The following is an 18,038-nucleotide window of genomic DNA, read 5'->3' on the forward strand; positions in this document are numbered from 1 at the left end:
TGGTGGGTCTTCTGTCTCTTTTTGTTGTTGTTTTGTTCTTTAAGGCAGGAAAAGGAATTCTTCGAACAATGAGGGCTTCCAACAGTGCAGTAGCAGATCTTGTTCCAGTAGATGTTGTTGTCAATACAACACTGGCTGCAGCCTGGTATTCCGGAGTTAATAGGTATAACAGGTGACAGTAGAGAGTACTGAGTGTTTTGAAATTATCTTGTGCATTTTAACAAATCGGTCTGCTGTTGAACTTCTGATTGGTGTCCTGCTGTTCCCCCAGGAGAAAGGAATCTAAGGTTCTGACAGTCCCTCAAAGTATAACTTCCTTATGCCAAAGAGGAAGACATCGCCTACTGATACTGTTGTACAAGTTATGCCTCAAAATTCTTTCCTGGGTCTTGTTCTAGTCAATGCAGTCTACAGTAATGTAGGTGATGCCTTCTCTGAAAGTAAAGAAATATAATAGTTAAAGGGGAGAAATGCTGGAAGATGATACAGAAAGCAAAAAATCTAACATGAGACTGATGCTTTCTGCTTTGTATAAATGATGCTGTTGAGGGAAAGGATAAATTTGAGTATGTCTTTTGTCTGTGTTTTTACAAGGCTGTTTGTCTTCTAACTTGCTCTTTTGTCTTTGTCTTCCCCAGACCAAGAAATTTAATGATATATAACTGTACAACAGGTGGCACCAATCCTTTCCACTGGGGTGAAGTTGGTATGCTGTGTTTCTTTCTTTCATAAGCTTTAGTAGAAAAATAAGATCAAGTAGTAAAAGCACAGGCTAGAATCAGTAGGTCATATTACATTTTTAGTGTTGAAACTAGTATAATAGCCATACCTCTCAATTTTGCAGTGTATTGTGCTTTTTCATTATCTTCCATTGTTAATTCTCTCCCCTTGCTGCATCACCACAGTTTAATTTTGTCCTTTTTTTTTTTTTTTCAATCCGTTATAACTTAAATGATGGGAGAACTGATTTTTCTGTTTGCTGCTGCCATGACCTAATCTGCAGAGCGTGGGTAATGTGCAGAGAAAAGCATTGCTCGGGGGAGCAGTAGTGATGTTGGGTTTCATGCCAACCTTACTAAACACATATGGATAAACAGCCCACAACTGGATATTTTGTACATCTGCATAATTGAGAGGTATGACAATAGTTTTGCACTTGTGTAGCTCTTTGTTGTGATTGGCTTAAATTAATTGTTGGTTGAGGTGGCTTTTTTTAATCTTCCCATAGCTACGTGAGACTTCAACTATTCAAGTACAGGGAAAAATAATCTTTAAGTATGGCCACCTATTTTCAACTCTTGAGATATCTTGACTAGAATGTAACCCACATGCCAAAAACTGTTCTAGTTTTTGTTATAAATAGCAATACAGGCTGGCTGGCATGGTTTATTAGCTTTTAATTTTTTTAGAAATAGAATTCTTAAACTCAGATTTATTTTTCTTCTTTCAGTTAACTTTCGATACTTAAATCTATTGTATTTCTCTTTACTACATCATACTTTTTACTTGCCTTTGCCCATTTTATATGTATCTGTATTTATAAATCTTACTGCTTCAACCAAACTTGGGAAATTACTGACTTCATTTATATCCCAGTTTGTACTGGGATATTTAAACACTGTCTATAAACACAGCATAACATTGTAAGAGGTGATTAAAAGGAGAGGTGAATTTCAACATAATTTTTTAAGACACTGATCCTGCATATCTGTCACGTACAGCATTTTCAGGTGTCAGCAGGAGTTTCACATGGAGTCCCATCCTAATTGCTTTTTGCTTAATGCTTAAATATGAATAAGTTGTTTAAAAATTTCATTTGAAATGCGCTTCAGATGCTTGCAAAGTCCTCAGTCTGTTTTTAAGTTATTCTCCACACAAGAGATCAGAATAGTCTTCTTCATGAAATATAGATGACTGTTGAAATAGCTTTACATGCTATATAAACTGAAATTGCTGTGAATTTTTGAAACCAACAACTTCTAAGGTAGGGAAGAGGAACAGAAAGAGAGAAGCTAGAATATAACGTGATACTGAAGATGACGGCATAAAAGACCTCTTGATTACAATAAGAACCAGTTCAACAGTATTTTAAGTTAAAAGCTTATGGCTTTGTTTGAGTTTCTGTGGATTATAGAAGAGTTAGGGTGGTTATTTAAAGAACGTACTAACATAAATACTGTACACTGTAATGTACTTTGAAACCCATTAAATTTCACATGGTTATTACCAAAGCTGTTATGCAACTTTTCTTTCTCAGAATACCATGTAATTTCTACTTTCAAGAGGAATCCTCTCGAACAGGCCTTCAGACGGCCCAATGTAAATCTAACTTCCAATCACCTTTTATATCATTACTGGATTGCTGTAAGCCATAAGGCCCCAGCATTCCTGTATGATATCTACCTCAGGATTACTGGAAGAAGCCCAAGGTAATGGTGACTAGCTCTGTCTTATCTGTTCCTCTGACTTTTAAAACAAAGCTATGCTTACCCTATGATGTATATTGATTATTTAAAAAAATTTTTTTTCTTCCTCTAAATGCTTTGAGACTAAAACTCAGCCTTTTTTTTCTGAGAACAGGTGCTTGAATTCAAAGTGACTTTGAACTTTCTAGAAAAAATGAGGATGTTTTTGTTGGATAGTTTGGGGGTTTGAGTAGTCAAGGTAAACAGAATTACAAGATCTAGCAAGTGATGTTTGCTCTTGAATAATAAATATTCAAAATATGTTGATCCTTATTTTTTCCTACAGGATACCACATTAATTTGAATTTCAAGATAAATCCGTTAGAAAATGCAGTAAGGCACCCTAACTGTAGTCTGCAATCCAACCCCCTCTTGCATCAGTATTGGACTGCAGTCAGCCATACAATGCCTGCATTTTTGTGTGATCTTTTGCTCAGATTGACAGGTCATAAACCATGGTAAGAAAGACAGGGCTAAAAATATCTTGCTGGTAAGGTGGTGGAGACTGGTGAAGAAGACATGGCATGGGTACTATTTAGACTTACTAACTGTAAGCAGTAACAATGCAGTGACTGTGTTTTGAAGAGATTAACGACTGGCTCAGCAATTCTGTCCAAGATATGTCTTGGATCAGAATACTAGTCAGTCATTAAACTCTGGGAAGTGGCTTGCATTAAGATTTTTGCTATTATAAACTGAGAATTGAATGGGAGACAGAAGTGTTAAATGCGGGTTATTCCTGTTGATGATACAACTCGATCTGATATGTTGGTTTGTATCATCTCAACATTCCATTCAGTTTATAATATTTACAGTATTATCTGGTTAACTCCTTAAGTGGTGGAAATGGCATAGCTCTGCTAAATAGGCTAAACTAAACTATGTAGAAAGAATATAATATGTCACTTCAATTTGTTTCAGATTTGACAAGCGATATGATTTTAACTTATTGCATATGTTATGTTTTCAAAAGTATTTGTCTTCAGACTCTATAAAATCTCCAGTGTGGTGACAGTGTATTAACACAAGTGAGTATTCATTCAGTGTCCTGTAGTCTAGGTCTGTCTTACAAGGACAGGAAAAGTTCTGTGATAGACTTGGCACTGGATCAGTAGAAGGAAGCCGTGTTAAGTGGTCTGTAGGAGAGCTTCTAAACTGCCTTGGGTTCTGTTGTTCCAAGCCTACTCAGTAGTGTAATACAGCAACAGCAGTGGCAGAAGGCTGTGCCTGTATAGTAATCTTCCCACATTAGAAAGATGTAAGCCCCTCAGATCAAAAGAAGGTATTGAACGTACAAGTTCCTGGCTTTTAGGTTCTTTTGCAATTTTAAGTTATTCTTAATAAAAATTGGTAGAAATTCTCTGACAGATATGAAGACTTCATCACTCACTAAAAATAGTTATAAATGCCAGCCTACTGTCTTTCAAATGGTTAGGAAGTAGTGCTGCTAGAATCTTGTCAGTCTCTAAAAGGCATCTAATCTTTTAAGTATTTGACCAGTGGGAGTAAAACAAGACTGTGACTAATCATGTTTAGAACATTCTTTGCAGTTTTATATTGTAACACTGGGGATGTTGAATCTTGGTTTTGCTTTTCACGGAGTTCTTACTTGATGCTGAAAGATGGAATTTAGAACGTTAATTAGTACTAGTACAATTGGTGACATTAAATTGCTAGCCTGTGAAGTATTACTGATATGAGTGTTCCTAATTAGTTTAATATAATGGTGGGTGGGAGAGTTTCCTGTTATGCACAAGAGTTCCAGTTTGGAGGAAAGATGGGAGATGCAACTAAACCAAGCTATTGTTCAGTCGCTAAGGTTACTCAAATGCACTTGAAAGAAAATGTTTTGATACCCAGCCCACTTACAGGAATATCACTTTCATAATGTAGTGCTCTTGTCTTTTTTTTTTTTTTAAGCATAGGAGAAGTAGAAGCAAATATATACACAGATGCAAGCAAGACATGCAGTGTTAAATCCTAATAGGCTTCATGTGTTGTTCAATAACGGAAGACATTTAAGACAGATCTTTACTCTTCCACTTTTTTCTAGCCTTCTGGCTCAAAGTACTTTGAAAGCTGCTTTACCTGATGGCCTGGAGACAGTCATGGTATAGGGATGTACTACTGTTGCTGTGGTCATTCTCTCCAGTTGACAGAATGGTTTTAATAGCCAGGTAGCATGTGTTAGAAAGCTTCTAAAGCTTTGGAAACATTATTGGAGATTCTTAAACTCAATATAATGCTGTTCTGAGTGGAGAAGGGCTGGCTTAATCTAAAACGTGACCTTTGCCACTGCAATTTAGCAGAAAAACTTGAGCAGTATAGTAAAACTGTAGTAAAATCAGCACAAGAACGTTCAAATACAATGCTAACTTGGTTTCTCATGATCAGTAGTCTGCCCTCAGTGCTGAGCCTGAATAGACTTCTGAGGTCTTAATTGCGTACAATGTAGGGAAACCTCTAAGCAGTGAAATTACTGTGTAGGTTTAACTGCAACTGTTGTCACACTGTCAGGATATTGCACTGCGACTGATTGAGAACTTTTTTAACAAGTAGAGGAATAGATCAGGCCTACGACCCTTCAGAACTAAAGCATTGTGTTCATAATAATAAAAAACCCACTTGCTGTTCAGGGTTTTTTGAAAACTTGTCTGTTGAAATCTTTCTGCAATATGAAATCATTTTTTGCACCTCACTTGTGGAACCAGTGTTTTTAGTGAGATGGAAATATTTTTGCTCTTTCTGCATCTAGTTGAAGGTTCTTGAATTTAACAGTTCTCTCATAATATTAACAGTTAAGAAAAGGGAACGAAAAAATAATGCATATAATACTTCTTCCAAATTTTGAAGAAAGAACATGTACAATAAGGCATAATGAAGATTTAATATTTTACACTAAATACTTAAGGCTGTTACAGCATTGTGCAGTTATAGTGGTGATAATCCTTAGCATCCAAGTTTAAGGATAGTGTTGCCGGTAGCTTGCCATATATACTTAGTTGCATAGCAAAGCTTATTAATTCTCTAATTAACTTTAATATAAGGCACAGTTCTCTCTTATAACTTTGCATAGTGCTTAGCACAACAGAACCACATGTTATTTAAAACCAATTCAGTATATTTGAACTCTTAAAGTCTTTTAAAATACGCACCCAGCAGATCTTTCCAATTACTCTGGAAGAACAGAATGTGGCATGAAATATTCAAAGTTGTAATTCAGGGATTTCTCCAGCAATTCATTTTCTGTTACTGCCTCTTAGAAAGCTAAACGGAGGGTATGGTTGGTGTATGTAGAGAGGTGTAAAGGACATAATTTCATCTCTTATCATTTCAAGTTAAAGCTTCTTAAAACTTAACATAAAGCACCTTTCATGTAGTCTTACAAACCAGAAATGAGTAAAGAGTACACTTGTATTAAATAGATTAATATGTTTTTTTCCTCTTGGAAACACTTTTAAGTATGCTGCTGGAAAGATAAGAATTCCAGTAGTATGTCTTACACTTAAATTTACAGCCACATGAAAATCTGAACAAAGACAAATCTGAAAGCTTGTTTTATGAGAGGAGTCTTTTTTTAAAAAAAAAAATAATTAATCTCTCTAATGCTTATGCAGAGACTTGCAGATCGGCAGCCTGTAGGATCAGGCTGTATTTAGCATCAGAACCGTTTTTAGCCTAGAGACAAAAGCTTGTGTGTAAGACTTCCTCAAAATGCAGTCATAGCCTTAAGCCAGGTTGCTGTCAGTTGTCTGGTATAGAAACATGCCCACCTAACTTACACATCATTGAATTAACTATTGCTTAAAACTTTTAATTCCTGTGATGTGCTTCTCAAACTGTTGTAATGTATTTTGTCTTAATGGCAGTAAGGACTGCCTAGTAGAGGCAAAATTCTGCCTGGTATTTAGGTGAAAGTCTTGCATGCTGTCACACTGACTTGCTGACTGCTGCTAATGTTCAGTTCTTTGTGATGATCAGCAGGTCTGACTGTTTTTCTGTCTTCAGCTTATGAAGGTGTGATGCAACGCTTGATAATATACTGACTGGTTATATATGGCTTTGATATTTATAATTTGTGTCCAATAGCTATCTCTGGAACAACCTGTGAAGTGTATATTTCAAAACTTCAGGCTGAGAGATAAAATTCCGTTTTCTGTGTATTCATGCTCTTTTTTGAGTCCTGTGTATTCCCATTGCAGGAGGGATATGGTGCCATTGGAGTTATAAAACTTATTCTGCCAGAGCTACACAAGTGTCCACTAAATGACACTCATTGCTGACATCTCTGAATGAGAGGCTGTCACTATACTTTCCTTCCCCCAAAAAAAAAAAAGTGTAGTTTCATGTTGATTTAGTGCAAACTAGCAAGCTGTCACCAAGAAAGTTGGTCCTTTTCTGCCAACTTTGTAATTGATCCAGCAGCTGAGAGAATGTGGAGACATTTGATTGTTTTGGCTGATATATCAAGATACTTACCCTACAAAGAAAAAAAAAAAATTCCACCGATGAATTGAATCAGCTGGTTCTGTGGCCAGTTTGAGTTTGAGGGAGAAAATCTGCAGCTGAGGTAGAGCTCTTTTAGCCACTTGACTTTTAAAAATAAATTAAAAATTGACTTAGCTATGCTTAAAACCCATATCCATAAGCAGAGACAGCAAGATTCCCAGCAGAGGTTAGTCTTTACATTAGTTTGAATTCAGTTTTTGTTTATAGAAAAGAGCAAAAGCCAATGCCAGTGGCCAGTAACAAGCTCAAAATCTACACTTCTCTAATCAGATACTCATTTGCACTGTTTAGTATTTTGCAGGGACATAAGTATTCTTAAACTGTAGCAGTCTAAGCACTTTAACTAAAACTCAGCTGCCCTTCCAGCTTAGCATAAGAACACAAACCGGGGAGGCACAAAAGGGCAAGTCAACCAAGTTAAATAATCTTCAGTCTGTCAGTGGACAGACCTCTGCAGAAAGTCTAGTCACTTAGCCACTGTGTCTTCTTTGGCACTGTTTTTTTCCAGGACATTTTACTATGAGGTCTTTCTAGTTTATCTGACCAGCGAGATCTTTGCTTTCCAAGTTTCGAGTTCTTTTCTGAATTTTCTGACTTACATAATATGCTTTTTTTAAAGTTCAGTTTTGTTAGCACAGGATATGTTTTGGATGCACAGTCTATGTTCCTAATTATTTTTGAATCAGAGGATTCAACTCAGCTCCCCCTGTTGCCACCTTGCCCAATTGGTGAAACTATAGACAGGTGTTTGAAAGCATCTGGAAATGTCTACTAATAAAATCAGTTGCCGATCTAAAATTTGAATACAACTCTGAATTACTCTGTAGATGGGTTCCTATAGGGTTTAAGAAAATTTCTGCTTTTTGTGCTTTAGAGATACTCTTACTTTTTCAGTGGTCTCTGCAATTTGTATTGCTCCATTTCATGAGAAGAAAGAGGCAATTTCGATACTCCCTTAGATATTGAGATGCCAGCCATAGTGACAGTAGGGGACACTAACGCGATGCAGAATACTTTCTTTAGAAGAGGTTCTGGGATAATGTGCTATATCCCTTCTACAAGTATGAATGCATCGAGGCAGCTTTCAGAAAAATCAGTGGTTTTTATTGCTTCTATGAACTTTATTGAACAAAAGTTACCTTCAGAAAGCCGTTTCCTGTTAGTGCTGGGTTGTTCTGCTTTCTTTGCCTTCCCCCCCATCCCCCCTTCTCACTCTGTGCTTAAAATAAGTGTGTCCTGCTATAAGGATCAAATTGGAAGCAGTTCTGTGAGATGGAAATACTTCAAGCACCCAAAGCAGGAATTTAATAGCATTAGGTTATGTGGTACTAGTTAGTACTTATTAAAATTGAATGACCATCTCTAGTACTGTAACACTTGAAACAATTTTCTTCTCATAAATGTGTGGGAGCTTTGCATCTGAGAGACTGGATGACTCACATTTTTTGGGTCCACTTCAGATAGTCTGATCAAAGCGAAACTTGCCTGAATTGATCCTTATAACATAATTTCTCTGTACTCCAAGTGATGGTTTTGTGGAGTTGCTTCCTCTGCATAATAAGGGATGATGGAAGGTATTTCTGCATATTTTGAAATAGCACAGAACTGACCACCTAACTAGCAGGATCTGCTATGGTCTGTCTGTGCCCTTAAATATTGTCCTGGCCTGCTGCAGAAGCAGTAGGGTTAAGGGGCTAAGCCATATTTCTGGGTTTTTAAGCCTTGATCTCTTAGTGACCATAATAAACCCATTTTGTTTTGTCACAGTGTGCAGAAAGATCAGGGAAACTGACTCCTTTGCTTAAAAGTTGTCATGTGCATATGTTCTGCACTGTGCAATTTGACTCTTTCATCAGGTCAGATTGTTCAGTACAGCTGCTTTAGTATGCTGAAGTGAAAAGTGTTCTGTGTCCTAAACTAAGAGTTACCAACAGAAGACAACATTTTACTGTCTCTTGATTTTTATTTTTATTTTTTTAGGGAAGAAACTTACTATTGCACTGGGAAGTAGGATTAGAAAAAAAGGACTGTCCTATAATTTTTGGCTCTATATAAAGACTGGACAGCCAAAGTCCACTTTAATAATATGCAGAAATACCATATTGATCTAATATAACATGCTTTGGATACAGAGCAAGATGGGCTACGTTAATATAGGGGTGTGGGGTTGGAGGGTAAAAATTTTACAATCTTACTGTGATTTTCTTGTTTGAGCTAATCTTTACCACCTGTAAACTGTACATTCCATGCCTTGGACTGTAGGATGATGAAAACAATAACACGTCTTCATAAGGCCATGATGTTACTAGAATACTTCACAAGCAATTCTTGGATCTGGAATACTGAAAATATGACTATGCTAATGAACCAGCTAAATCCTGAAGACAAAAAGGCAAGTAACTGTGTGATGTGGGCCTGGAGAGTGAAAGTGAAACATAAGCCGATTTCTCTGAGATTGCATAAGGACATGAGCTGGTAATGCCACTTAGTGAATGTGGAGCTAACCCTGGTACTAACTCGGTGCCGGAGATCCCTGTCACATCCTTTCAGTTGTGCCAGGGCTGTGTTCCAAGCCAGATCAGTGATGTGATCAGATGCGAGGAAGGGCAGGACCCCCTTGAAGGAGGCCTGATGCAGAAGGCGATTGTCTTTGGAGTGGCCTGATCATGTGATATGGAGTTGCCCAGGTATCAGCCAAGTGGTCAAGCTGTTATGGTTTTACCTGTATCATGAATAAAACAAGGCTTTACTACTTGACCACTGTTGCTTTTCTGAGGAACGTGAGGTGGGTTTCAATGGACTTGCTTGCTTTTAGGCTAGTAACAACTTTATATAGATATATACACACCCTTTTCATGCTTTGGCCAGAACGCCATGTGTGTTCACAGAAATGGAAGTGTCAATTCTCTCACTTCTTTCGGAAGCACACTCTTGCTGTGTGACTAAAACTGCCCTGTGCAGGGGGAAAAGTGTAACAGAAGCAGAATGACAAGAGAAGTCATGAAGGTTGTTGAAGAACAAAAATGGGTTGAGTGCAGGGTCTGAATAAAAGTGAATGAAAGAGTTAAAGGAAAAATTTTAGTCTTTCCTACTGTGTTAGGTTGACTGTGTGAGCCTCTTACTTTTGTGCTACATTTACCAATCTCAAACTAACACACACCTGTGTGGTGGGTTGGCCCTGGTGGGCCAGGTGCCCACCAAAGCTGCTCTATCACTCCCCTGCTCAGCTGGTCAGGGGAGAGTTAATACAATAAAAGGCTCATGGGTTGAAGTAAGGACATTCACCAGTTACCAGCACAGACAAAACAGACTTAACCTGGGGCAATTAATTTATTACCAATCAAATCAGAGCAGGATCATGAGAAATAAAACCACATCTTAAAACTCCTTTTCCCCACCACTCCCTTCTTTCTGGGCTTAACTTTACTCCTGATTTTCTTTACCTCCTCCCCTCCAGTAGGGCAGGAATGGAGGTTGTGGTCAGTTCATCGCCCGTTGTTTCTGCCGCTCCTTCCTCCTCAGGGAGGACTCCTCACACTCTCGCCCTGCTCCAGCGGGGGTCCCTCCCACGGGAGACAGTCCTCCATGAGCTGCTCCAGCGGGGGTCCCTCCCGGGGGTGCAGCTCTTCCCGCACTGCTCCAGCGGGGGTCCCTCCCGGGGGTGCAGCCCTTCAGGCAGAGGCTGCTCCAGCGGGGTCCCCCGCGGGGTCACGGGTGCTGCCGAGAACCTGCTCCAGCCCGGGCTCCTCTCTCCACGGGCCACAGCTCCTGGCAGGAGCCCGCTCAGCGCGGGCTTCCCGCAGGGTCACAGCCTCCTCGGGGCATCCCCCTGCTCCGGCGCGGGGTCCCCCCGGGCTGCAGGTGGGTCTCTGCTCCCCCGTGGGCTCCCTGGGTGCAGGGCACAGCTGCCTCCCCAGGGGCTGCCCCAGGGGCTGCGGGGGAACCTCTGCTCCCGCTCCGGCACCTCCTGCCTCGCCGACCTCGGTGCCTGCGGAGCTGCTGCTCTCCCGTGTTCTCGCTCCTCTCTCCCAGCGGCAGTTGCTGCTGTGCAGCTTCCACCCCCTTCTTAAATATATTATCCTAGTAGAGCAGTGGCTGTTGTGCCAGGGCTGGGTCTGTCTTGGAGCCAGCTGGCGTTGGATCTGTTGGACATGGGGGAAGTTTCTAGCAGCTTCTCACAGAATCCACCCGTGTAGTCAGTCTGCTACCAAAACCTTGCCACGCAAACCCAGTACAACCTGCATGTGGCTACCTGGTTCACCCTGGTAACTAGGGTTGACCAAAGCTATTTTGGTTACCTGCTTGTGCATTTTCACTGCATAAAACTTTGTCTCTTGTTTCAATAATGATTGTTTACCTGAAAGAAAATTGGCAGTTAAAAGCCTGCTAGGACTTAAATGGCTGTTAATGTAGAATCTTGAGAGGAGGAAATCAGTATATCAGTGAAAAACTTGAGTTGTGAATTTACTGTAGTAACTTTCTCTCCTGAGGAATATATTTACATAGTTCTTTTTAAAATGTAGCTGTGCAACTCTTAAGCACAGCTAAAAGAACTCTGTATTTATGAAACAGTCAACTTGGCAGAAAGCAGTGTTTATTCTGTAGCATGTTAGAATTATTTTGTTGCTTAAAAGGAAACAACATAATAGAAAATAGTTATTTCTAGAGGAGAATTCCTTACAGACAGATGAAATGAGGGAGCAGTGCACTTGGAAGTGGAGGGAAGAATATTAGTGTGGAGGAGGAAAAATAAGGCATGAAATGGTTGAAATTTGGAAAAGGTGGTATAAAAAGCTGGTGGTTGAGTCAGAAATGGGATCTAAATCTGGATTGCTCTTATGATTAAGGACAAGATAACTTATGACATCAAAGACAAATTGGACTTATATAATGGCATTTATTCTTTAAATTACTATATATAGCAGGTGAATTTTAAAGCAGCTAACATTGAAAGCTTTTATTTTATGCAGACGTTTAATTTTGATGTTCGACAACTGCATTGGGCAGAATATATGGAAAACTACTGCATGGGAACGAAGAAATATGTGCTGAATGAAGAAATGTCTGGCCTCCCTGCAGCTAGGAAACACTTGAATAAGTAAGTATAAATTTTTGTTTTCCTCTGTTTATATTTTCTGTGTTTTCCTGCCCTTGTCAAGTTTTGCTTTTTCATGTTACAACTTAATTGTTCTTTATAGCACCTCTTTAGCCCTTCTAGAAGTCTTCTGTTTCAGTCCAGTGGTCTGAAGCATTTTCTGAAGAAGTCAGATGTCATCTTTCTTGTTCTCTTTGTTGCTTCTGAGTTGCTCTTGGTATTAATAGTTTATGGTATTAGTCTGGGATTGTGATTGTAGCTCTGATCACTAGTGTATAATGTAATCCAGGTTTCTGATTTTACCCAGGTATCTTTTGGAAGGTAAAAAGTTACACAGCAACACAAGGTCAGAATGGCTCGTACAGTTACGGAGGTTTAATTAAACAATAGTTGTTTCTTCTGGGAATGTGGTCTTTTGAAGCAGGCGAGTAAACAGGCATGGACTCTCCACCTCAGAGCAGGAAACTTTGATGTTGGTGCTCTAAGATGTCTTCTCTTAGCCTTTTATCTGTGGCTTACCTCCTCCAGTTTGAATGCATTGTTACTATCCAGAATTCTACTCGTACCATTGCCTTGTTTTGTTCGTGGCTGATTCATAAAGACGGTTGTGGACTTTATTGATTTGTCTCTTTAAAGAGTGAAATAAGTGATTAATCTTCTTGTTCTGCAATACTATTTCACATCTGCTGTCCTGATAGCACAAAGAGAAGTGGCCTAGGTCATTACTCGTGTCATTCTTCTGAAGACAAGGATTTGCAGTTGTAGAGTGGATTTGCATGATATGTTACGATCTCAGATATACTTCTGAAAGATGGTAATCTGTGATAATGGTGGGGATAGCTGAAGAGGTATCCCCTTCTGATTTTTTTCTTTAATTGAGATGCTATTAAAAAATGTATAGGAGTTATCATATAGTTGCCATTCTTTGTACAAAGGGTCTTGCCAAAATTAGCATGAAAAATAGTCTTGTATTGGAACAGCATCTGGTTGCCCCCAGCTCTTAGTTTATATATGGATTATTTTGCAAGAGGTTTAGATTGTAACATATATTTACTTTGAAGTATTAATATTAAGTGGGCTTTACTTTTGTAATACAGAATTGAGACTTTTTTATACAAATAATGTATGTAGGGGAAGGTCTGGCTATAGTAACACACAGCCTACCTGTAAAACAAGATAAGGGCAGTGAATATTTCCTTCAAAAGAGCTGCCTTTAAAACACAAATTGTCATGATATACTGAAGCAAAGAGATTGCTCTGTTTCTAAGATATTTGAGTCAATTCTTGTCTTGAAGCTTCCATGTTTACATGTGAGAATATTGCTCAAAGTCACAGTTGCCCTAAAAGGACACCTAGTTTCTCCTAATTTTTAAATACAGTTCCCTGAGAAGGAATGAGTTTAAAATTGCAATGAAGACTTTGGGCTCTGTGGCTGAAAAATCCTATGATGTTGTGGAGTTTTTTTTTGTCAGTGGCAGTTGGAGTTACTTCTACATTTTTTTAAGTTTTAAATACATGGAGGGGAGGAGGAGGGAAGTTCATAGTGTTAAATATTTCCTTGAGTTTGGGGTGGATGGCAGCCTGTTACTCTGTGTGTGTGTGACCTTGGCTTTAAGAGGTTTTTATCAAGCAGCTGTAAAGCAGAAGTACATGCGGTTAGCTGTTCCTTACTTTTCATCTCTTCCACTTTTCAGCAGTGAACTTACAGAAAAGCCTTCTCTGGGTGGTCCTGCATTTATCAGCTTCCTTCTGTCATTCACTTCATACCACTCATAATGTATCTTCCGATGTACAGATGAACAAATTAAATTCTACATTAGAAGCTAATTTTGAGTGTTCTTTTTTTCCTGTGAGTCTTGCTGCCTTGGCTTTTAATTATTTCTTTTGTTTTTCTTTAGGTTAAGGAATATACGCTACGGCTTCAATACAGTTCTTGTGATCCTGATCTGGCGTATCTTTATTGCAAGATCACAAATGGCAAGAAATATCTGGTACTTTGTGGTTAGTCTGTGTTACAAGTTCCTCTCCTACTTCAGAGCCTCCAGTACTATGAGATACTGAAGAAGAGAATTTAGCATTAGGACATCTATGCATATGGTGGTCTAACTGCACAAAGCCTGTAACATGTAGTCATCTCACATTTTGTAAAAGCATAATTTCATCTTAAATTGGAGTGCGAAATATATGGTATGGTATATGTAATGTTAGTTGTGTATCTTCCTGGAAACAGAGAAAATAAAATGGTCAAGTGCCAGGTTGAATTGGCATTAGACAAGTATTTAAATAACTTTAACTCTTTGACCTGGGGAAAATATTTTAGACCACTGACCAAGATAACTGTGCAATTTGGAACGTGTTTGATTGAAATCTGCCTTAACATGATTTTTTCTTTTAAGTTTTACTCCACGTTGAGCAAGATAAATATTCTTAGTAGCTGCTAGTTGCTGTAGACCTATTTATTTGAAGTTCTTCGAAATTACAAAGGGTTTTGCAAGTTGCAAAAGTGTATAAATGATGGTGGATCTCATGAAAAAAATTATTTGAGGACTTTTGTAATTTGTCTTTACGTTCTGCCTTTTGCCACTTCTTCCCTTCTTCTGAAAGTAGGGATGCAACAATGGTGCCTACTTTGCTTTAAAATTTTAAAAAAACCCAGCCCAACCTTCCTTAATTACTGAAAGGCCTTTTGTCCAATCTGGTCTTCAGAATGCACCTAGTGATTCAGTTCTGTGCTCAAAACTGGCTGCATCCAACTTGTAGTTATGTCAGCATGAACCATTTGCTTCCCTGAAAGCAGAATTGATCCTATGATTAAGTAGATAAAAGGAAATAAAGTCACTGACCATCCTCTTTTTTTTAATGATGTTTATTGCAAACACAGAGCCAGCACTTGATTGATACACTTCTGACTTCAAAAGGTAAATGTATTTGAAAGGAATTTATTATGCTTAGTTGCTATTTATATTACTGGTAATAGTAGCTGGACAAACTATAGGCTTTCATTAAGAGATATACCTGGTTTTAAATTCTAAGCGATGTTATCAAATACTTCATGAATTAATAATTTTTTTTAAATCTCTGAGCTATGAAATTTGATGCATGGGCAACACCAGTGTGTAAGCACACTTTCTCATCCCTGTCCCAATAAAATCTCGTTTCACTGGGCAAGCAGAGCAAGATGCACCTTGCTTCAAAATGAAAGTATGTTAACAATTCTGACATCTGTCTTTAAATCTGAAGAAATCTGTTTTCTCTGCACTTTGTTTCAGTAGGGAAAACATTTGGAAAAAGAGCAAGTTGTAAGGAAAGATTGAATCCTTGTTTAAGGTAATAGGCGAAGATCCCTTTAAATTTTGCTTGCACGGAATTCTGAGAACACTGTAATGTTCCACTAAGTGATGCACTGACCAACACCCTTGCCCAGTGTTTGTTCATTAAAATCAGTTTATACTGATGAACATGTTCTTGAATCTGCTTGGAAAGGCAAATAATGACTTATTTACAAAAGAGCTACATTATACTTGCCCTTGGTAGTTTTTTGTCCTATTTGAATTAAGTATGTAAAGAACTTATTTTACTATTCTTGTGAAAACTCTTACTTTAAAGAGGACACCTTTCGTGCAGGTGTATATCTCATTTTGAAAAGGTAATGGCTTCCTTGTTGAAGCTAAATAATCTGTAGTAAGTAGTTAAGCTGTAATTCCTTTTTAAAATTACCTGTGTATATATAAAGCTAGGGATGAAAAGCCTGAATGGTCTAGGACCACACCTTGTGTGAGAGACCTCTGACTGGCTGAAAATAAATCATGGCTTCTGTGATTGAAGATGATACACTTTAACAAACACATTAGGTGTATTACATTTTTTGTTGCCTCCCCAAGTACCTTACTAGACCTGAAAGTATGCTTAAGCATTCCTGCATTGTAGACTTTTTTTCAGAGGTGCCTACTGTCCAGTGACACCTCTTGTCCCATGTTGGCATGTGGCTGAAGTTTGCAAAAGACGAATACATCATATTCTGAGAATGATTCTGTGAAGCAATTCACTTACGAATTTTGGTTGTTATTAACAATTATACATGGTACTTGTCATGTTGATTTTTTTTAATGCTGAGAACTATGAAGCCAATGAACTGATTATTTCTGGTCCAAAACACTGCTTAGAAATGTATTCTTCTGAATAAATAACGAAGAAAAGGAATTACTTTAAACATAGGGATATTCAACCTCTACTCTTTAAACATTTGCCAATTTAGCAACCCAGATATTTTCCCTCTTTGGAGACCATGGTTCTGTGCATTATTGGTATCTTACACGAATTTATCAGTCATCCTATTTAACTGACAATAGATTCAGTGTCACATTTATTACATTAGTTTTGTCACTTCCTGTGGTCAGTCTGTGAAAATCTATCTGAAACTACTGTTGGTTTTTTTTTTCCATATCAGAACCCTGTTCTCTTGCAGCTCTTCATACCAGTGTTTGCACATAACTGGTGTTGATCAAAAATAATACCAGAACAATATTTTGATACAGTAAGCTAGACTCACTGTACTGACAAGCAAGTTACAGGAGGTATTCCAGTTGGTTAAATAGGAGGAAGAGCAGACTGAAACAACATGATCACTTTACAGTTACTGGTGTTTAAATTTGGGACCAGGAAAAAAAATTACATTTTCCTGTAATGTTTTTCTCTGCTGTAGGAACAGATGTTTGGAAACAAATGCTAAATCCGTGAGCTTTTATAAGACATAAACAGAAATATTGGGTGCCTTTGTTTGTAAACCAAAAATAAACAAATCCCTTGAAAGTGTTGTTAGTGTTTATTGTATTTTTGCATGTTTAGCCTAATTTGTGGAAAATAACTGGATAGTGTAAGTGCCATATTACTGTACACGAACACGCTCTTTCCTTTGTGAGAAACTTAGAAAAGCAATAATGACTAATACTGCAGTGTAAAAAAACAAAACAGAAAAAACTTTCACAATCACAAAACAAAAAACCAACCAAAACACCCACATCTGAACCTTCATGGGGTGGTATCAGAACACACGGTGAGGTATGCTTGGTCATGGCGACTTTTTAGCGTGTCAGCTCGTTTTCTCGGCGCTGTCCTTGCCTGTTCATTTATAGTATTAGTTTCAAATTTACGTAAATAAGATGGGTGCTTTTTCATATGGTTTAAAAGGGTACTGTGGTTTTGCAGTAGCTTTTTGGATTAACATTTCAAGGCATTGCAATCAATTGCAGCTGTTTGGAGCATCTACATTTTGTGGTGAAGAAGGAGAAGGTAGCATTAAGTTACTACATCACCAGAATGTCTTAGTTTTTTGGTTTTTAGCCTTTAATTTCTTGGAATCTTCAGATTTCATGGATTCCTCCTCCTTTTATCAAGAGCACAGTTCTAGAGATCATGCATCATCTGTAAGCTGTCGTTTGGGGTCTAACAGCTTCAAAGTATAACCTTTCCTTTACTTGACTTTAAGACTTAAACTAGCGAATACAGATCGTTTTTGTTGGTCTCTTTAGTTGACTCAAAATTGAAAGCAAGAAACAAAAAAAGTTTTAAGATGTTACCCCTTATGTGTCTGATGCTGTTAAACGTTTTGCCCTTTCTTCATAGTACAGTATTGCATCGTACATTGTTCAAAAGCAAAGGACAGGTTTATAGAAGTAGCTTGGATCCGAGAAGTACCCTGCACAGAGCTGAAAGTATAACTTTTCATGATATTTTTACATATTTCACAATCTGCTGAGCAGACATTAAACCAGAAATGAAGTCACCAAAGAATGGCTACTGTGGAGAAATGTAAGTGGATTGCTTTGAAGTGTATTCTTGCTGCTTGTCAATCTTTTTGTGCTGAAGTATGTGCAATTTATTTTGTCTAGCCTGTTGACATTTACTGTGTGTTTGAGTAAACCTCTAGAAACTTTTAAAATAGTTCCAGTGGAGCTGATATGATTTATCTT

At 38.1% G+C, this 18,038-nt stretch overlaps 1 protein-coding gene across 5 annotated transcripts in view; it reads left to right on the forward strand.

Annotated features, from left to right (window-relative positions):
• Positions 1–16,872, forward strand: part of FAR1 (fatty acyl-CoA reductase 1) — a 40,830-nt gene extending 23,958 nt beyond the window's left edge. For 3 of the 5 annotated variants that reach the window (XM_074917824.1, XM_074917826.1, XM_074917825.1), the window contains exons 7-12: positions 45–163; positions 639–706; positions 2,258–2,429; positions 9,237–9,366; positions 11,945–12,072; positions 13,968–16,872. In XM_074917824.1, the coding sequence (XP_074773925.1) occupies positions 45–163; positions 639–706; positions 2,258–2,429; positions 9,237–9,366; positions 11,945–12,072; positions 13,968–14,130 (780 nt within the window). In that variant the 3' untranslated portion in view covers positions 14,131–16,872. Of the gene's footprint in view, positions 1–44; positions 173–638; positions 707–2,257; positions 2,430–2,751; positions 2,924–9,236; positions 9,367–11,944; positions 12,073–13,967 lie in introns of all 5 variants that reach the window. The other 2 variants (XM_074917827.1, XM_074917828.1) reach the window with 2 other exon arrangements.
• Positions 16,873–18,038: the final 1,166 nt, after the last annotated feature.

This window comes from Athene noctua, chromosome 14 (assembly GCF_965140245.1).
Source record: "Athene noctua chromosome 14, bAthNoc1.hap1.1, whole genome shotgun sequence".
NCBI lineage: Eukaryota > Metazoa > Chordata > Aves > Strigiformes > Strigidae > Athene > Athene noctua.